General features: G+C 47.9%; 1 protein-coding gene across 1 annotated transcript in view; it reads right to left on the bottom strand.

Moving 5' to 3' along the window:
* The window catches only part of PIWIL1 (piwi like RNA-mediated gene silencing 1), a 465,014-nt gene that overhangs the window by 25,175 nt on the left and 423,315 nt on the right, over positions 1-16,524 (bottom strand). The window contains exon 19 of the mRNA XM_040347413.1: positions 5,055-5,180. Within this exon, the coding sequence (XP_040203347.1) occupies positions 5,055-5,180 (126 nt within the window). The remainder of the gene's footprint in view (positions 1-5,054; positions 5,181-16,524) is intronic.

Genomic DNA, 16,524 nt, shown 5'->3' with positions numbered 1-16,524 from the left:
ACTTACACCAACAAATCTGTACAGGGGAATGCGAATGAAAAAGATAATAATGGCTCCAAATAGTTGCCAGGACAAAAATGATTAAAAATGTATCAATAAAAGAAAAAATGTATAAAAAAAACAGAGCGCCGGGATTCTTCCTGTGTCCAATGAACACCCCAAACTCCCCCCCAACCGGTCAGGCTGGCGTCCGTCATGATCACTGTCCAGTGAAAGGGAAGGAATGACTTTCCGGACTGAAGAGCCGAAGATCCTAACCACCAGACCAGGGAAGCACTGACCTGTTGGCTCTCCCGGATTTGACAATCCAGGGACAACGGGGATCTGTCCTATTTGGACAGAATCTCCTTCTGCAAAGCTTGAGTGTGGAATTGAACATATGGCCAGAATCGGGGAAAGCACTTTGGTAAAAACCCTTGGTGCCAACGCCAGGCCAAAGGGGAGAGCCACAAACTGATAGTGGCTTTCCCCCACTGCAAAGCGCAGGAACCTCTGATACCTGAAGAAAACGGGGACATGCAAGTACGTGTCCTTGATGTCCAAGGACGCCAGAAAATCCCCTGGATGGAGTGCAGCAATCAAAGAGCGAACTGATACCATCCTGAACCTTTACAAAGAGCTTTGGGGTCCAGGATTGGACGGACTCCGTCCTTATTCGGGACCATAAACAGATTAGAATAGAAACCCTGAAACCTTTCCTGAAGCGGCACAGGTATGATTACACCGCACTTCAGCAAGTCCTGTACTGCCCCTCTTAGGGCGTCCAGACGAGCCGGAAGAAGAGGAAGGTTTGAGAGAAAAAATCTGTTCGGTGGACAAGAGAAACTCTATCTTGTACCTTGATGAAACCACTTCGCAAAGCCACTGGTCGGAAAGCAAGGAGGTCCATCGAGCTGCAAACTCGCGAAGATGTCCCCCCACCCGGAGGTCGGGTGGGGGCAAACCTTCATGGAGTAGCAGATTGGTTTGCAGGCTTTTTTTGTCTGAGAACCCAGGGACGCTTTTGTCCCTCAGCTGGTCCCTTGTCGGTCTGGAAAAGCCTACTTGCAGGCCCCGACTTACGAAAATATCGCTTTTGTGCAGAAAATGAGGGTCCCGGCTTACGGCGTGGCACCTTACCCTTTCTGGACTGAGGGAGGAGCATGCTCTTAGCTCCTGTGACATCCTTAACCACTTAAGGACCGCCTTAAGCCAATATACATTGACAGAATGGCACAATCACGTACAGGTATGTGGTGTGGCCCTTTAAGAGTCCAGCTGTGGGGCGCATTCTCGACCCGGTCTGAAGCTCAGTGACCGCGCCCAAGGGACCTGATCGCCGCCGGTGTCCCGCGATCAGGTCACAGGAGCTGAAGAACGGGAAGAGGGGAGTGTAAACAAACATTCCCCATTCTTCTCAGTGGCTTGTCACTGATTGTCTGTACTCTGTCATAGGGAACGACGATCAGTGACGTCACACGTCCAGCCATGTCCCCCCCTACAGTAAGAAACACACAATAGGACACAACCCCTTTAGCGCCCCCTAGTGGTTAACCCATTCACTGCCATTGTTATTTTCACAGTAATCAGTGCATTTTTATAGCACTTTTCACTCTGAAAATGACAATGGTCCCAAAAATGTGTCAAAAGTGTCCACCATAATGTCGCAGTCAGAAAAAAAAATGCTGATCGCCGCCATTACTAAAAATAAAAAAATAAAAAAATTATAAAAATGCCATAAAACTATCCCCTATTTTGTTAACACTATAGATTTTGCTCAAAACCAATCAATAAACGCTTATTGCGTTTTTTTTTTAGGAAAGGAAAAAAATGGTGTTTTTTAAATATATTTATGGGGGATATTTATTACAGCAAAAAGTAAAAAATATTGATTTTTTTTTTAAATTGTCGCTTTTTTTTCCTGGCAAATCCGCCAGGGCCTTCTTGGAAGTCTGGTCCGCGGACCAGCATTTTAGCCAGATCAGGCGCCGCAAAACAACCGCGGTTACCGAGGCTCTGGAAATCAAAGGAGCTGCATCGTATATATATTTGAGACCATGCACTAACTGGTCAGCTAGTTCCAGGCAGCCCGGGGGAGCATGATGCTCCTCCAATTCCCGCTGAGATAACTTTGCCCACTCGGTCAATGTCTGTGACACTAGTGCCGTGGCCAAAATGGCCCGCAATGCTGACCCCAGCATGGTGAACATGGACTGACCCAGTGCCTCAGACCTCCTATCAGCAGGGTCCCCTTTACCGGAATCGTGGTTACTTTGTTTAACCTAGACACCGGGGGTCCATGACCGGGGGAGATGCCCATTTTTTCAGCAGTCTCTCCTCAAAAGGGTAACGCACCGCCATGCGTTTAGGGACCGAAAAGGTCCTCTGCGGTCACTCCCATTCCTTGTCTATAAACTTATCAATATAAGTCACATAAGGAAACACCTTAGCAGTGCGGGTCGGTTTGTGGGACCAACACGTCAGCAGATATCCCAGCCGCATCCTCCAGTTTAAGCGTGTCCTGCACTGTGGTGATAAGTGCTCCTATAAGTGCCTTGTCCTGCGCTGACCCGGACGTGGAGTCACCATCACTGTCTGAATGGTCCCGGTCCATTCGGACAGTGTCCTCCGATACCACAGCCAGGCCCGAGTCAGAGCTATCCCCAGAAGGTGGGGGAGGGGGTGGTTTTTTACCCCCCCTTGCGCCCACACACAGCTTCCACTCTGGCAACAAATGATTCCAGGACCTCCGACAAAGCATCCACAGGAACCGCAGGTGCACCGGTTGCTACCCCTGGAATGTCTGGGGAGGAAACGCCAGCTTCTGACGCCATGCTGACCCGCTCTGTGACAGCCTCAGGGACTACAGTCAAGTGCAAGTATACTTAAAAAAACAAGATGCCCACCCTCCTTGCTGCCACTGACCAGGGCACTTTCCGCCCTGACAAGAACTGCTCAGCGCCACGTCCCACTCTCTCTCACAACACAGTGTGTGTCTAGGTGTCTCTGAGGTAAACTGCGCTGTTCAGCAAGTCATTTCAGCACTAGAGGCCAAAACCTATACAAAGATGGCCGCCCCAGTAAAAAGGAGCGCAAGCTCCAAGAAAATGGCCGCACGCTGTGCATATTTGCGTTACAGCGCAGCTACAAGAAAATGGCGCAGTTTCAAATGAAAAACAGCACAGAGGGAAAAAGGAGGCAGAGGAAAAGGCCAAAATGCAGTGGCACCGAGCGGAAGCCCCCCCACACAGAAAGCGGACTCAGACACCCCCACAGCCAGGACACAGAAAAAAAACAGTACCCCCGGTCAGTAACAGCAGGCCCATGCATAGGAAGGAGGGAAAGGACAAAGGGAGAGGAAAGGGAGGACAAAGGACCCCCTAATCGACCTCCCCTAGGAAAGCCCAGCTGATCCATCCTGCCAGACAGGAGGAAAAGTACTTACCCGTCCCTGCGAGGACTGCTGGCGCGTTCCTGACAGACCCACTTCCGAGCAGTACGGAGTAGCTGTCGGCCACAGCTCGCTATGACACAGACAGCAGTAGCCCGGTCATAAGCGAGCCCCAGCTCACCGGCCACCCCTGGAGCAAAACAGGGTATGTCGTGGCCGAACCAGCGCGTGGCTAAGGCCTACTCACGCTTGATGGCCGGACTGGGGAGACTACCAGGATCTATAATCTCCAGCCGGCAGTTGATCTCAGGATCAAAAAATAAAAATTCTGTAGGACCATGGGCCCAAAGGGAGCCAGGTCCTTTTCCTCTACTAGGCAGAAAAAAAACTGAGCTGATCACTGCAGTGAGAGGGGTTATGACCAGAGGGACCGCCCTGGGCGGGGCTTTTTCAGCTTTGCTAAAGATTACATGTTTTAACTATCAACATGTCTGCCTAGTCCTCTCCTGATAGATGGAACATAACCCTACAGTCAAGAATATAGGGAAGCTGTGTCCACCATGGACAAAAGAGAAAAAAAATATATTATTTTTTGTATATATTTTTTGGGGATATTTATTATAGCAAAATTTAAAATAGTTTTTTTTTTTTTTCAAAATTGTCGCTCTATTTTTGTTTAAAGTGCAAAAATAAAACCACAGAGGTGATCAAATACCACCAAAAAAAAAGCTCTATTTGTGGGAAAAAAGGACGTAAATTTTGATTGGGAGCCACGTTGCACGATCGCACAATTGTCAGTTAAAGTGACGCAGTGCCGAATCGCAAAAAGGGGCCTGGTGTTTGACCAGAAAAATGGTCCAGGGCTTAAGTGGTTAATGTAGGAAATCGGAGAGAATTGCAGATGACGGGTTTCTCTCTACCTGACCAGACTGGGGGCAGATGGCTTTTATTGCTTTGCTGTGTGAGGTAGATTGCTTATTTCAATTTTGATGTTTCGGGTTTACATCCACTTTAAGGAGTGGGCGGGGTTATACGTGTACACTGGAATAGGGCTGTTCCCAGTGTCCAATCATCTGAAAGTAGAGGCATATCAACCATGGTCTAAGAATTAATTCCTGTGACCTGTAGATTTTTTTTATTGGTTTAGAGTAAAAATGAGTGCCAAGGCAAAATATGTCCAGTAACCCGAGAGGGTTTTTCCCCCCAGCTTCTGTGAAAATCTGACTTAAGAATCATGTATCTTTCTTATGTTGAGGCAAATGTATGGCTCTGCAATTAATAGCTCATTGCTCCCTGATAATTGGATAGCTCTAACAAGGCAAATGTTGGTCCATTGCAGGGTGACCACAAAAAGAGCAATGGTCTTTCTCTGCAGCATGCTGGCAAGGGAATGGGCCATCTACTCAGGTTGCTTTCTAAGGAAACAATACCATAAGACTTTGTACACCTCTTGCTTTGAACAATGTGAAATTAATTTAGCTCTAGTTTAATTTGTTTTTTTAAACAATTTATTAAGATCTTCATTAACACATTTAAAAAAAACTCAGGTTAAGGAACAATTTCCAGTTTTCGATCTGCTTCTGTTAGATTTGTCTGCAAAATAATGTTCTAAAGTGTAAATAGATAACTGAAAGAAAATTTGTGTATCATTGCCTAACATTATTACATAGGCACAGTGACTTACCATTCAGGTCTCGTGACTTCCACATCAATAATTGTCCCAGGAGGTGGATTTTGCAGCTCGCCCCCGGAGTTGGCAAAAAACCTGGTGTTAACTCTCTTCTTTACAACAATAACTGAAAGCTTAGGGCTGTAAAACAATTATATTTGAGTCAAAATTATGCTTGCTATTGATATGTAAATACACATCCATATATACTGTACATTGTGTGCAAAAAAAAAAAAAGAGCAGAACCAAAAAAAGACAGAGGCACTCTACAAATGAAACATCCAGTAATGCCACAATATACTGTGCAAAAGGTGCAGGGTTGCCAAATTTCAGTAAATTTACGAACAGTTTGTAAAATCCATAATTGTTGCATCTGTCCAGGAATGTCCGTTAAGGACATGCAGCCTACATGTTCGTAATGGATATTCAAGGACAGTTGCAAAAAGTACAGATTTTACAAACTAATCGTAAATTTACTGAAAGTTGGCAACCCTGAGAAGGTAAACAAGAGAAATTTCGACCTACCTGTAAATTTCAAAATCTTTGAACTACAGGACACCACTTGAGCTCCAGAAGATTCTACCCTCTTCACATCCGGAGAAATTTTTAATAATCAGCACTGCGCTACTTTAACAGGCAATTGCACGTTCATGCAACCTTGTACGCAAATTTAATTTTACATTTTTTTTTCACTCAAATATAGCATTGTTTAGTGGGATTTGATCACCACCTGTGTTTTTTTTTTGATAGAAACGGAAATCGATTGAAAAAAATAAATAAATAAATAACACAAAATGCCTTCTGATGCTGGCTGGGAAATGCACTTACAGCTCATTTACACATGCTTTGACTTCAACACACATTAAAGGGCCTAATGCTGGACGGACACAGCTACTTAAATCTTGACAAGTGGGTTATGTTCCCTGTTTACAGGAGAGGACTAGGCAGAAACATGTTAGATAATGAAATACATGTTACATTAACAGAGTTGAAAAGCCCCGCCCAGGGGGCGGTCCCTCCAGACATAACCCTCCTCACTGCAGCATGCAGCCTCAGTTCGTAACAAGCAGTATAAACCTAAAAAGGAGGGGAGGGTGCTGTGTCAGTCCATGGACTCAGAGAAAAGGATTTTACGGTGAGTACAAAAAATCCTATTTTCTCTTATCGTCCATGGACGGACACAGCTCCTTAAATCTTGACAAGTGGGACGTCCCCAAGCAGTGTCAAAAACGAGGGGTGGGAAATATATCAGTAAAACCAATTTTAACTTCACCCCAAAACAAGCCAAGCTCCTCAACGGTGGAGGTGCAACATTAACCACTTAAGGACCGGACCAATATGCTGCCTAAAGACCCAAGGTGTTTTTACAATTTGGCACTGCGCTACTTTTACTGGTAATTGCGCGGTCATGCAATGTTGTACCGAAACTAAATTTGCGTACTTTTCTTCCCACAAATAGAGCTTTCTTTTGATGTATTTGATTGCCTCTGCGATTTATTTTTTGCGATATAAACGGAAAAAGACCGCAAAATTTGAAAAAAAAAATATTTTTCTTATAACAAAAAGTAAAAAATATTGAATAAACTAGATTTTAGTCAAACATTTAGACCAAAATGTATTCAGCCACATGTCTTTAGTAAAAAAAAAAAAAAATCGCAATAAGCGTATATTTATTGGTTTTCGCAAAAATTATAGCGTCTACAAACTAGGGTACATTTTCTGGAATTTACACAGCTATTATTTTATGACTGCCTATCTCATTTCTTGAGGTGCTAAAATGGCAGGGCAGTACAACCCCCCCCCCCCAACTGACCCCATTTTGAAAAGTAGACACCCCAAGGAAACTGCTGAGAGGCATGTTGAGTCCATTGAATATTTTTTTTTTTGTCCCAAGTGATTGAATGGCAAAAAAAAAAAAAAAAAAAAAATTACAAAAAGTTGTCACTAAATGATATATTGCTCACACATGCCATGGTTATATGTGGAATTACACCCCAAAATACATTCTGCTGCTTCTTCTGAATACGGGGATACCACATGTTTGGGACTTTTTGGGAGCCTAGCCACGTACGGGGCCCCGAAAACCAAGCACCGCCTTCAGCATTTCTAAGGGCGCAAATTTTTGATTTCACTACTCACTACCTATCACAGTTTCGAAGGCCATAAAATGCCAAAATAGCACAAAACCCCCCCCAAATGACCCCACTTTGGAAAGTAGACACCCCAAGCTATTTGCTGAGAAGCATGTCGAGTCCATGGAATATTTTATATTTTGAAACAAGTTGCGGGAATATGACAAACTGATTTTTTTTGTGCACAAAGTTGTCACTAAATGATATATTTCTCACACATGCCATGGTTATATGTGGAATTGCACCCCAAAATACATTCTGCTGCTTCTCCTGAGTACAGGATTACCACATGTGTGGGACTTTTTGGGAGCCTAGCCGCGTACGGGGCCCCGAAAACCAAGCACCGCCTTCAAGATTTCTAAGGGCATACATTTTTTATTTCACTCCTCACTACCTATCACAGTTTTGAAGGCCATAAAATGCCAAGATGGCACACAACCCCCCCAAATGACCTCATTTTGGAAAGAAGACACCCCAAACTATTTGCTGAGAGGCATGTTGAGTCCATGGAATATTTAATTTTTTTGCCCCAAGTGATTGAATAATGACCAAAAAAAATTATTGACAAAACGTTGTCACTAAATGATATATTTCTCACACATGCCATGGTTATATGTGGAATTGCACCCCAAAATACATTCTGCTGCTTCTCCTGAGTATGGGGATACCACATATGTGGGACTTTTTGGGAGATTAGCCGCGTACGGGACCCCAAAAACCAATCACCACCTTCAAGATTTCTAAGGACATAAATTTTTGATTTCACTCACACAAATCTTGAAGGTGGTGATTGGTTTTCGGGGCCCCAAACACATGTGGTATCCCCAAACTCAGGAGAGGCAGCAGAATGTATTTTGGGGTGCAATTCCACATATAACCATGGCATGTGTGAGAAATATATCATTTAGGGACAACGTTTTGTAATTTTTTATTTTTGGTCATTATTCAATCACTTGGGGCAAAAAAATTAAATATTCCATGGACTCAACATGCCTCTTAGCAAATAGCTTGGGGTGTCTTCTTTCCAAAATGGGGTCATTTGGGGAGGGGGGGGGGGGGGTTGTTTGCCATCTTGGCATTTTATGGCCTTCAAAACTATGATAGGTAGTGAGGAGTGAAATCAAAAATGTATGCCCTTAGAAATCTTGAAGGCGGTGCTTGGTTTTCGGGGCCCCGTACGCGGCTAGGCTCCCAAAAAGTCCCACACATGTGGTATCCCTGTACTCAGGAGAAGCAGCAGAATGTATTTTGGGGTGCAATTCTACATATAACCATGGCATGTGTGAGCAATATATCATTTAGTGACAACTTTGTGCAAAAAAAAAAAAATAGGATTTTTGTACTCACTCCATTTCTCTTCTCGAGTTCATAGACGGACACAGCATTCTTTGACAGTAGGGTTATATCCGCTTTCACTAGGAGAGTTTTAGGCAGAAAAAAAAAGCACTTAAAGTGTTAACAACACATTCCTCAGTGCAGCTCCTCCCAGGGGGCGTGGCCTCCCCGGGTATAACCCACACCCTCAGTTCGTAACAAGCAGTACAAACAAAGGAGGGGTGGGTGCTGTGTCCGTCTATGAACTCAGAGAAATGGATTTTACAGTGAGTACAAAAATCCTATTTTCTCTTCCGACACAGCATTCTTTGACAGTAGGGACGTCCCCAAGCAGTGTCAAATTTTTTTTGAGGGGTGGGAAAATAACACAGCAAACCAGGTTACACCCCAAACAAAACCGGAGTTGCTCAACAGAGGAACTCCAACCATAAACTGACGCCTGTAACACCTGCGGCCGAAGAAGGCATCAGAAGATGCACACACATCCACCTTGTAAAACTTTGAAAAAGTGTGGATTGACGACCAGGTCGCTGCCTTACACCCCTGTAACACAGAGGCATGATGCCGGAAAGCTCAAGAGGCCCCGATCGCCCTGGTCAAATGCGCCGTAACCCGAAAGGGAGGCGCCCGCCCCTTCAGGGCATAGGCCTGAAGCAAAATCCATCGGATCCACCTAGAAATGGTGGCCGACTAGACTGCCAGGCCCTCTTGTAGGGCCAGCCACTGACACGAACAGTGAGTCCGACTCCCGGAACAGAATCGTAGCAGATAAGTACACTCGTAGGGCCCGAACCACATCCAGAGGATGTAAAGTGGCCCCCTCCTTGTATTTCGGCCGAGGACATAAGGATGGAAGAACAATGTCCCCATCAATGTGAAAAACCGAAACCACCTTTGGGAGAAAAGACGGCTGCGGCCGCAGCACCACCTTATCCTTATGGATGACCAAGTAGGGAGCCTTGCAAGACAAGGCCACCAGTTCAGACAGACACTCGTCTGATAGAGGTAATTGCTACCAGAAACAAATCACCTTTTGTGATAGTCAACAAAAAACCTCCCGAATGTCCTCAAAGGGAGCATCCAGAAGCACTGAAAGGACTAAATTCAAGTCCCATGGGGGTAGTGGAGGGCGCACCGGAGGGGTCACATGCCAGACCCCCTGACCAAACGTACGCACCCAGGAGTGCTACGCCAAGGGTCGCTGCAAGTAAAAAACAGCCAGAGCAGAAATCTGGCTCCTAACCGTACTTAAGGCGAGAGCCCAAACCACTCCCTGCTGTAAAGACAGCAGAACCCTGTACACCACGTATGTACGAGGGTGCCATTTCATCTCCTCACACACAGAGATGTAGGCCTTCCATGTATGATGGTAAATCCAACGTGAGGTAGACTTCCGTGCAGGCAGCACGGTAGAGACCACCGAGCCCAATAGGCCTCGGTCCTTCAGCCCCTGGCTCTCAACAGCCATCCACATGGTGGCTAGCTCACCTGGACACGGGAGGGTCCACGGACGGAGGAGAGACCCACTTTACTAAAAAGGTCCTCCACAAAGGGATAACGGTCGCAACACAAACTGTCTGCGGCGTATCCCATTCCTTGTAGTACAACCGTCCCAAAAAGGAACGCAAGGAAAAAATTGTCAGTGCGTGGCAGTTCACGGGACCCACCCGGCAGGTGTCCCTGCCCCATACTCAAGTAAAGAGTATCAAACCTGCAGAAAAAATAGCTCCAACAATTCCATTCAGTAACCGACCCTGAACCAGAGTCGCTCTCACTGTGCGTGTGGATTAAGCCTGCATCATCTGACATACAGTGTCAGAGATATCCCCAGAAGCAGGCCAGGGTGGGGGGCGCTAATATCCCCCCCGTCCGGCCCCTAGTTGCTTCAACCTGGCGAGAAAAAAACGCCACCGCCATTGTCATAGCAGATGTGGTAGGGGGAGGGGCAGCAAGGGTTAACTCAGGCTTACAGGGGAAGAGATACCTGTCCAGGCTCTACAATGCCCCCCCCCCCCCCGCTGTGTCACCAATCCTGCAAAGCAGAAAAACAACCCACGATCACCTCCCTGTCGTTACAGAGCATGGGGGGCCCCCAGGGAAACTCACCATCCCTCCGTTTTGCAGCGCGGTCTGAGAGAGCCTGTGCGGTGCTGAGAAGCCGGCTGAGCTGTGTCTGTCTCTCCCAGCAGATTCGCGGGCTTTCTCCAGTGCTAAAACGGCCACACAAGGCCAATCAAATCTTTAAGATGGCCGCCGAATAGCAAAAAAACAGCCCAGGACCACAAGAAAATGGCCGCCGAGCTATTTAAGGCGCGACTCCGACAAAATGGCGGCCGTTGCGCATTTAAAAAGACAGTGACACAGCAAAACACAAAAATCACATTCAGGCACACAAAAAGGCCCTGTAGTGAACACACACAGCCCCCTGCAGTAAACACACACAACCCCCGCTACGCACACAGGTCCAGGTGATAGGAGACCCCAGAAAAAAAAAAACCCTCACAGCCGTCACCCAAAAGGGAAGGAGGGAGAGGAATAAGGGAGAGAGGAAAGCAGGGCGGACCCTCAGTCGACCTCCCATGGGACCACTTACCTGAGCAAGGGGCCACTACTTACCCGTCCTGCGACTACCCGGCTGGAGGTATCCCAGACAGAACCAACGTCCGCTAAACGGCATGGCTGTCGGCCAGACACACTGTGACAAAGCCATAGAGACCGGTCATATGTGTGCCCTAGAACAAAATGTTCCCCGGCCGCCCCTGGAGCAACGGGGCCTGTCGTGGACGTCCCAAAGCTGAGCTAAGGGCCGGCACACGCTCGAAGGCCGAACATGGGGGGACTACAAGAGTCAAGGACCCAGCCTGTCACCTAGTCGGCTGTTGATAGAAGAATCACAGGATTAAAAAACGCAGAAACAAAATAATAAAAGCGAAAAAAATCGCAAGAGTGCCTGACTCTCCTGTCGTTAGGCAGGAAAAAACTGAGGCTACTAGAGCAGGGTGTGGGTTATACCCAGGGAGGCCATGCCCCCTGGGAGGAGCTGCACTGAAGAATGTGTTGTTAACACTTTAAGTGCTTTTTTTTCTGCCTAAAACTCTCCTAGTGAAAGCGGACATAACCCTACTGTCAAAGAATGCTGTGTCCGTCTATGAACGGAAGAGAAAATCAGTTTGTCATATTCCCGCAACTTGTGTCAAAATATAAAATATTCCATGGACTCGACATCCCTCTCAGCAAATAGCTTGGGGTGTCTACTTTCCAAAATGGGGTCATTTGGGGGGTTTTTGTGCTATTTTGGCATTTTATGGCCTTTGAAACTGTGATAGGTAGTGAGGAGTGAAATCAAAAATTTACACCCTTAGAAAGCCTGAAGGCGGTGATTGGTTTTTGGGGTCCCGTACGCGGCTAGGCTCCCAAAAAGTCTCACACATGTGGTATCCCCATACTCAGGAGAAGCAGCAGAATGTATTTTGGGGTGTAATTCCACATATGGGGGGAGTATGCTTTGCGCGTGGGTGTAAGCGTTACTGGCACTAACTAGCTACCTAGCGACACCAGCGACACTAATACAGCGATCAGAAAAACGATTGCTTAGTGACGCTGGCAATAGGGGGTGAAAGGGTTAACTCTAGGGGGCAATCAGGGGTTAAAACCTTTATTAGAAAATGTATGGGGGTACCCAACGCTATAAAAACCTGGCGGGCGAACCTCAAAAAATGACTAGCTACCTAGCGGCACTAAGGCCCCGTACACACGAGGAGACATGTCCGATGAAAACGGTCCGCGGACCGTTTTCATCGGACATGTCTCCTGGGAGCTTTTGGTCTGATGTGTGTTCACACCATCAGACCAAAATCCCTGCGGACAGAGAACGCGGTGACGTAGAAGACACCGACGTTCTCAAACACGGAAGTGCAATGCTTCCACGCATGCGTCAAATCAATTTGACGCATGCGCGGGATTTCGGGACGCTTGTTACACGTCATAACCAGCGGACATGTCCGATTAGGTGTACTAACCATCAGACATGTCCGACGGACATGTTTCCAGCGGACAAGTTTCTTAGCTTGCCAAGAAACTTTTGTCCGCTGGAAACCTGTCCGCTAGGCAGTACACACGGTCGGACATGCCCGCGGACCAGTTTCAGTGGACATGTTCGACCGTGTGTACGCGGCCTAATACAGCGATCAGAAAAACGATCGCTTAGTGGCGCTGGCAATAGGGGGTCAAAGGGTTAACTCTAGGGGCAATCAGGGGTTAAAACCTTTATTAGAAAATGTATGGGGGGTACCTAACGCTATAAAAACCTGGCGGGCGAACCTCAAAAAATAACTAGCTACCTAGCGACACTAATACAGCGATCAGAAAAACGATCGCTTAGTGACGCTGGCAATAGGGGGTGAAAGGGTTAACGCTAGGGGCAATCAGGGGTTAAAACCTTTATTAGGAAATGTATGGGGGTACCTAACGCTATAAAAACCTGGCGGGCGAACCTCAAAAAATAACTAGCTACCTAGCGGCACTAGCGACTCTAATACATCGATCAGAAAAATGATCGCTTAGTGACGCTGGCAATAGGGGGTGAAAGGGTTAACTCTAGGGGCAATCAGGGGTTAAAACCTTTATTAGAAAATGTATGGGGGTACCTAATAAAGGTTTTAACCCCTGATTGCCCCTAGAGTTAACCCTTTCACCCCTATTGCCAGTGTCACTAAGCGATCGTTTTTCTGATAGCTATATTGGTGTCGCTAGTGCCGCTAGGTAGCCAGTTATTTTTTGAGGTTCGCCGCCATGTTTTTATAGCGTTAGGTACCCCCATAAAATTTCTAACGCTATAATAACATGCCGGCGAACCTCAAAAAATAACTAGCTACCTAGTGGCACGAGCGACACTAATACAGTGATCAGAAAAGCGATTGCTTAGTGACGCTGGCAAAAGGGGGGTGAAAGGGTTAACTAGGGGGTGATAAAGGGGTTAAAACCTTTATTGGGGGGGGGGGGGGGGTAGGGGGCTACCCTGGACATAACACCAACTGCCTGTCACACTGACACTAAATGCAGTGATCAGTAAATAAATGATCACTGCTATTTAGTGACAGGGGGCGGATCTGTGTGCCTGTGTACAGGTGTCAGTGTAGTGCTTGTGTACTCACTGTGTGATGTCTCCGCTCCTCCGCCGGACGAAAATACCGGTGGGAGGAGCGGTGACATCACTCCCTCCTCTGCCTGTGTTTACAGTTCAGGCAGAGGAGGAAGCGGATTGGCTGGGGAGCGATCGCGAGGGGGCGGACAAAAACGAACCGCCGCCCCCTCATCCTGGATCGCTCCCAGAGCTACGGGGACCGCCGCAAGTACCGGGGGGTCCGATCGGACCCATGTCTAGGCAGGGACGTACAGGTACGCCAATGTGCCTGTACGTGCCATTCTGCGACGTATATGTACATGCGGCGGTCCGGAACTGGTTAAACAGCCGCCGGCAAAAACCAGCGGCCGAAAAAAGCATCAGAAGATGCACTCACAGCAACCATGTAAATTCAGTAAGCGTGAACGGATGAGCAAGTCGCCGACTCGCACACCTAGGAGACCAACGCATGATGTCGGAAATAAACCCAGAAAGCACCAATTGCCCTGGTAGAAAGTGCCGTGACCAGAAAGGGGGGCCCGCCCCATAAGAGCACAGGCCTGTATGACGGCCTGCCTGATCCACGAGAAATGATGGTCGACGAGACCGCCAGGCCCTTTTGTGGACCAGACACCGACACAAAAGAGAGTCAGAGCTCCGAAACGGAGCCGTAGCAGGCTGGTACACCCGCAAAGCGCATATCACGCTTAAAGTATGGCAACCTCCGTAGGATGCGCCGGCCGAGGATAGAAGAACAATGGGCCAGATTCAGATACAATTACGTTGCTCCACGGCAGCGTAACGTATCTGATTTACGTTACACCGCCGCAGGTTTACAGCGTAAGTGCCTGATTCTCAAAACTCTTACCTGTAAACTTGCGGCGGTGTAACATAAATGAGCTCGACGTAAAGTTAGATCGACGGGCAGCGCGGATGTTCGGGAATCGCCGTAACTAGTCATTTGCATATTCTACGCCGACCGCAATGGCCTCGCCACTTAGCGGCTGGCCTAGAATTGCATCCTTAAGATCCGACAGTGTAATTCAATTACACCTGTCGGATCTTAGGGCTAGCAATGCGTAACTGATTCTATGAATCAGTCGCATAGTTAGGACGGCCGGAACACAGAGATACGACGGCGTATCAGGAGATACGCCGTCGTATCTCTTCTGTGAATCTGGCCCAATGTCCTTATTCCGGCAAGGCCGAAACTACCTTCGGAAGAAGGGAAGGTGGCACCATCACCTAATCCTTATGGAGGATCAAGTATGACAAGACCGCCAACTCAGAAACCCCTATATTAGAGGTAAAGGCCACTAAAGGGGCTACCTTCTGAGATAGTGTCAAGAAAAAATCTCTCTGATGTTTCTAAAAGGAAGGTTCCTGAAGAACCAAGAGCACCAGAGTCAAAACTCATGGGGGAAGAGATGGGCCAAGAGGGGGAAGTATATGACAAACCCCCTGCACACAAAAAGGGACCCATCAGGGAACGGGCCGCAAAAAAGCCACTGAAAGAACACAGCCAAGGCTGAAATCTGCTCCCAAACGGTGCTTTAAGCAATTTTTAGATCCACTCCAAGCTGTAAAAACAGCAGGACCCTGGACACAGAGTACGTCCGTGGACGTCACTCAATCCCTTCGCACCAAGAGATGTAGGCCTGCCAGGTGCGACGGTAGATCCTCCGGAAGAAGACTACCGTGCCCTCAGCATTGTTGAGATGACCGAGTCAGACAGACCCCGGTCACATAAAGTCTGGCTTCCAATAGCCATGTTGAGAAAGTCAGTGACTGTACAACAGGAGGAAGTATGGTACCTCGAGACAGAGGGACCTCCTGCCCTGGCAACCGCCAGGGTACCTCCACTACCAGGCGCCCGATATCGGTGTACCAAGGACGCAGAGGTTAATCTGGAGCGATTAGAATCATCGGGATCTCCTCAGCCTCCACTCTGTGGAGCAGCCGAGTAAGCAACTACAATGGAGGAACGGCAAAAAGTCCCCGATACAGACCCCACAGGGCCATCAGCGCGACTTGCGCGTCTGTACCAGATCACTAGACCTGGCCACTAACTTCGACACCCTTGTGGTGGAGAGGAGCGGCCAGGAGATCCATGCGGCTGTGAGGCTCACCTCCTGCAAGGGAGCCGAAACACCCCAAGCACAAAGACCAGTCGCCCTGGTCCAGCATTTGGCGACTCCAGTAGTCCGCTGCCGGTATACCTGATGGTAGACGGCCGTGGCGTTGTCCGGCTGAAACCAGATTGGACGACCTTGCAACCTCCTCGACCACGAGGAGAAGCATAGCCTGATCGCCTAAAATAGGAGGACAATGAACGGTAGACAGCACCTGTTATTCCCAGGCGCTCTCCCACCCAGGCACGAGCCAGGCCTGACCCTGGGTAGCTACCAAGACCGGACGAGAGCGGGCACATTCAGGGAGGTGTGGCCGTAGGTCCACGCAAGTTCAGCGACTGGACCCCCCAGGTTCACAACCCGTGAGCTAGCATCCGTCGTAAACACTGACCACTTGAAGGAAGAAACAACTTCCCGGACCCAAGATTCAGGGATCTCCGTCACCAACTCAGAGAGACTCTGACTAGGTGGCACACCGGAATCGGATGATTTCAGAGACAAGAGATTTTTAACACCTGAGTGTGGAACTGGGCATACAGTACCTCCTTGAAGGAGGCCACCCACAGGCCCCAGACCAGCAGGCGCCCGGAGACAAGACCGATTGTGTGATGCCAATACCTTCACAGCAGACTGAAGAGTCTGCAATTTCTCCAGGGGAAGAAGGACCTTCGCCACCAAGGAGACCGGATCAACCCTAGATACTCCAACGCTGAGTCGGAACCTAGCATGCCCAGGATTTGAACCCTGGTTCACACACATGAAGG

This window comes from Rana temporaria, chromosome 1 (genome assembly GCF_905171775.1).
Source record: "Rana temporaria chromosome 1, aRanTem1.1, whole genome shotgun sequence".
NCBI lineage: Eukaryota > Metazoa > Chordata > Amphibia > Anura > Ranidae > Rana > Rana temporaria.
The sequence above is the reverse complement of the archived record's forward strand: the minus strand, read 5'-3'. Positions and strand labels throughout refer to the sequence as shown.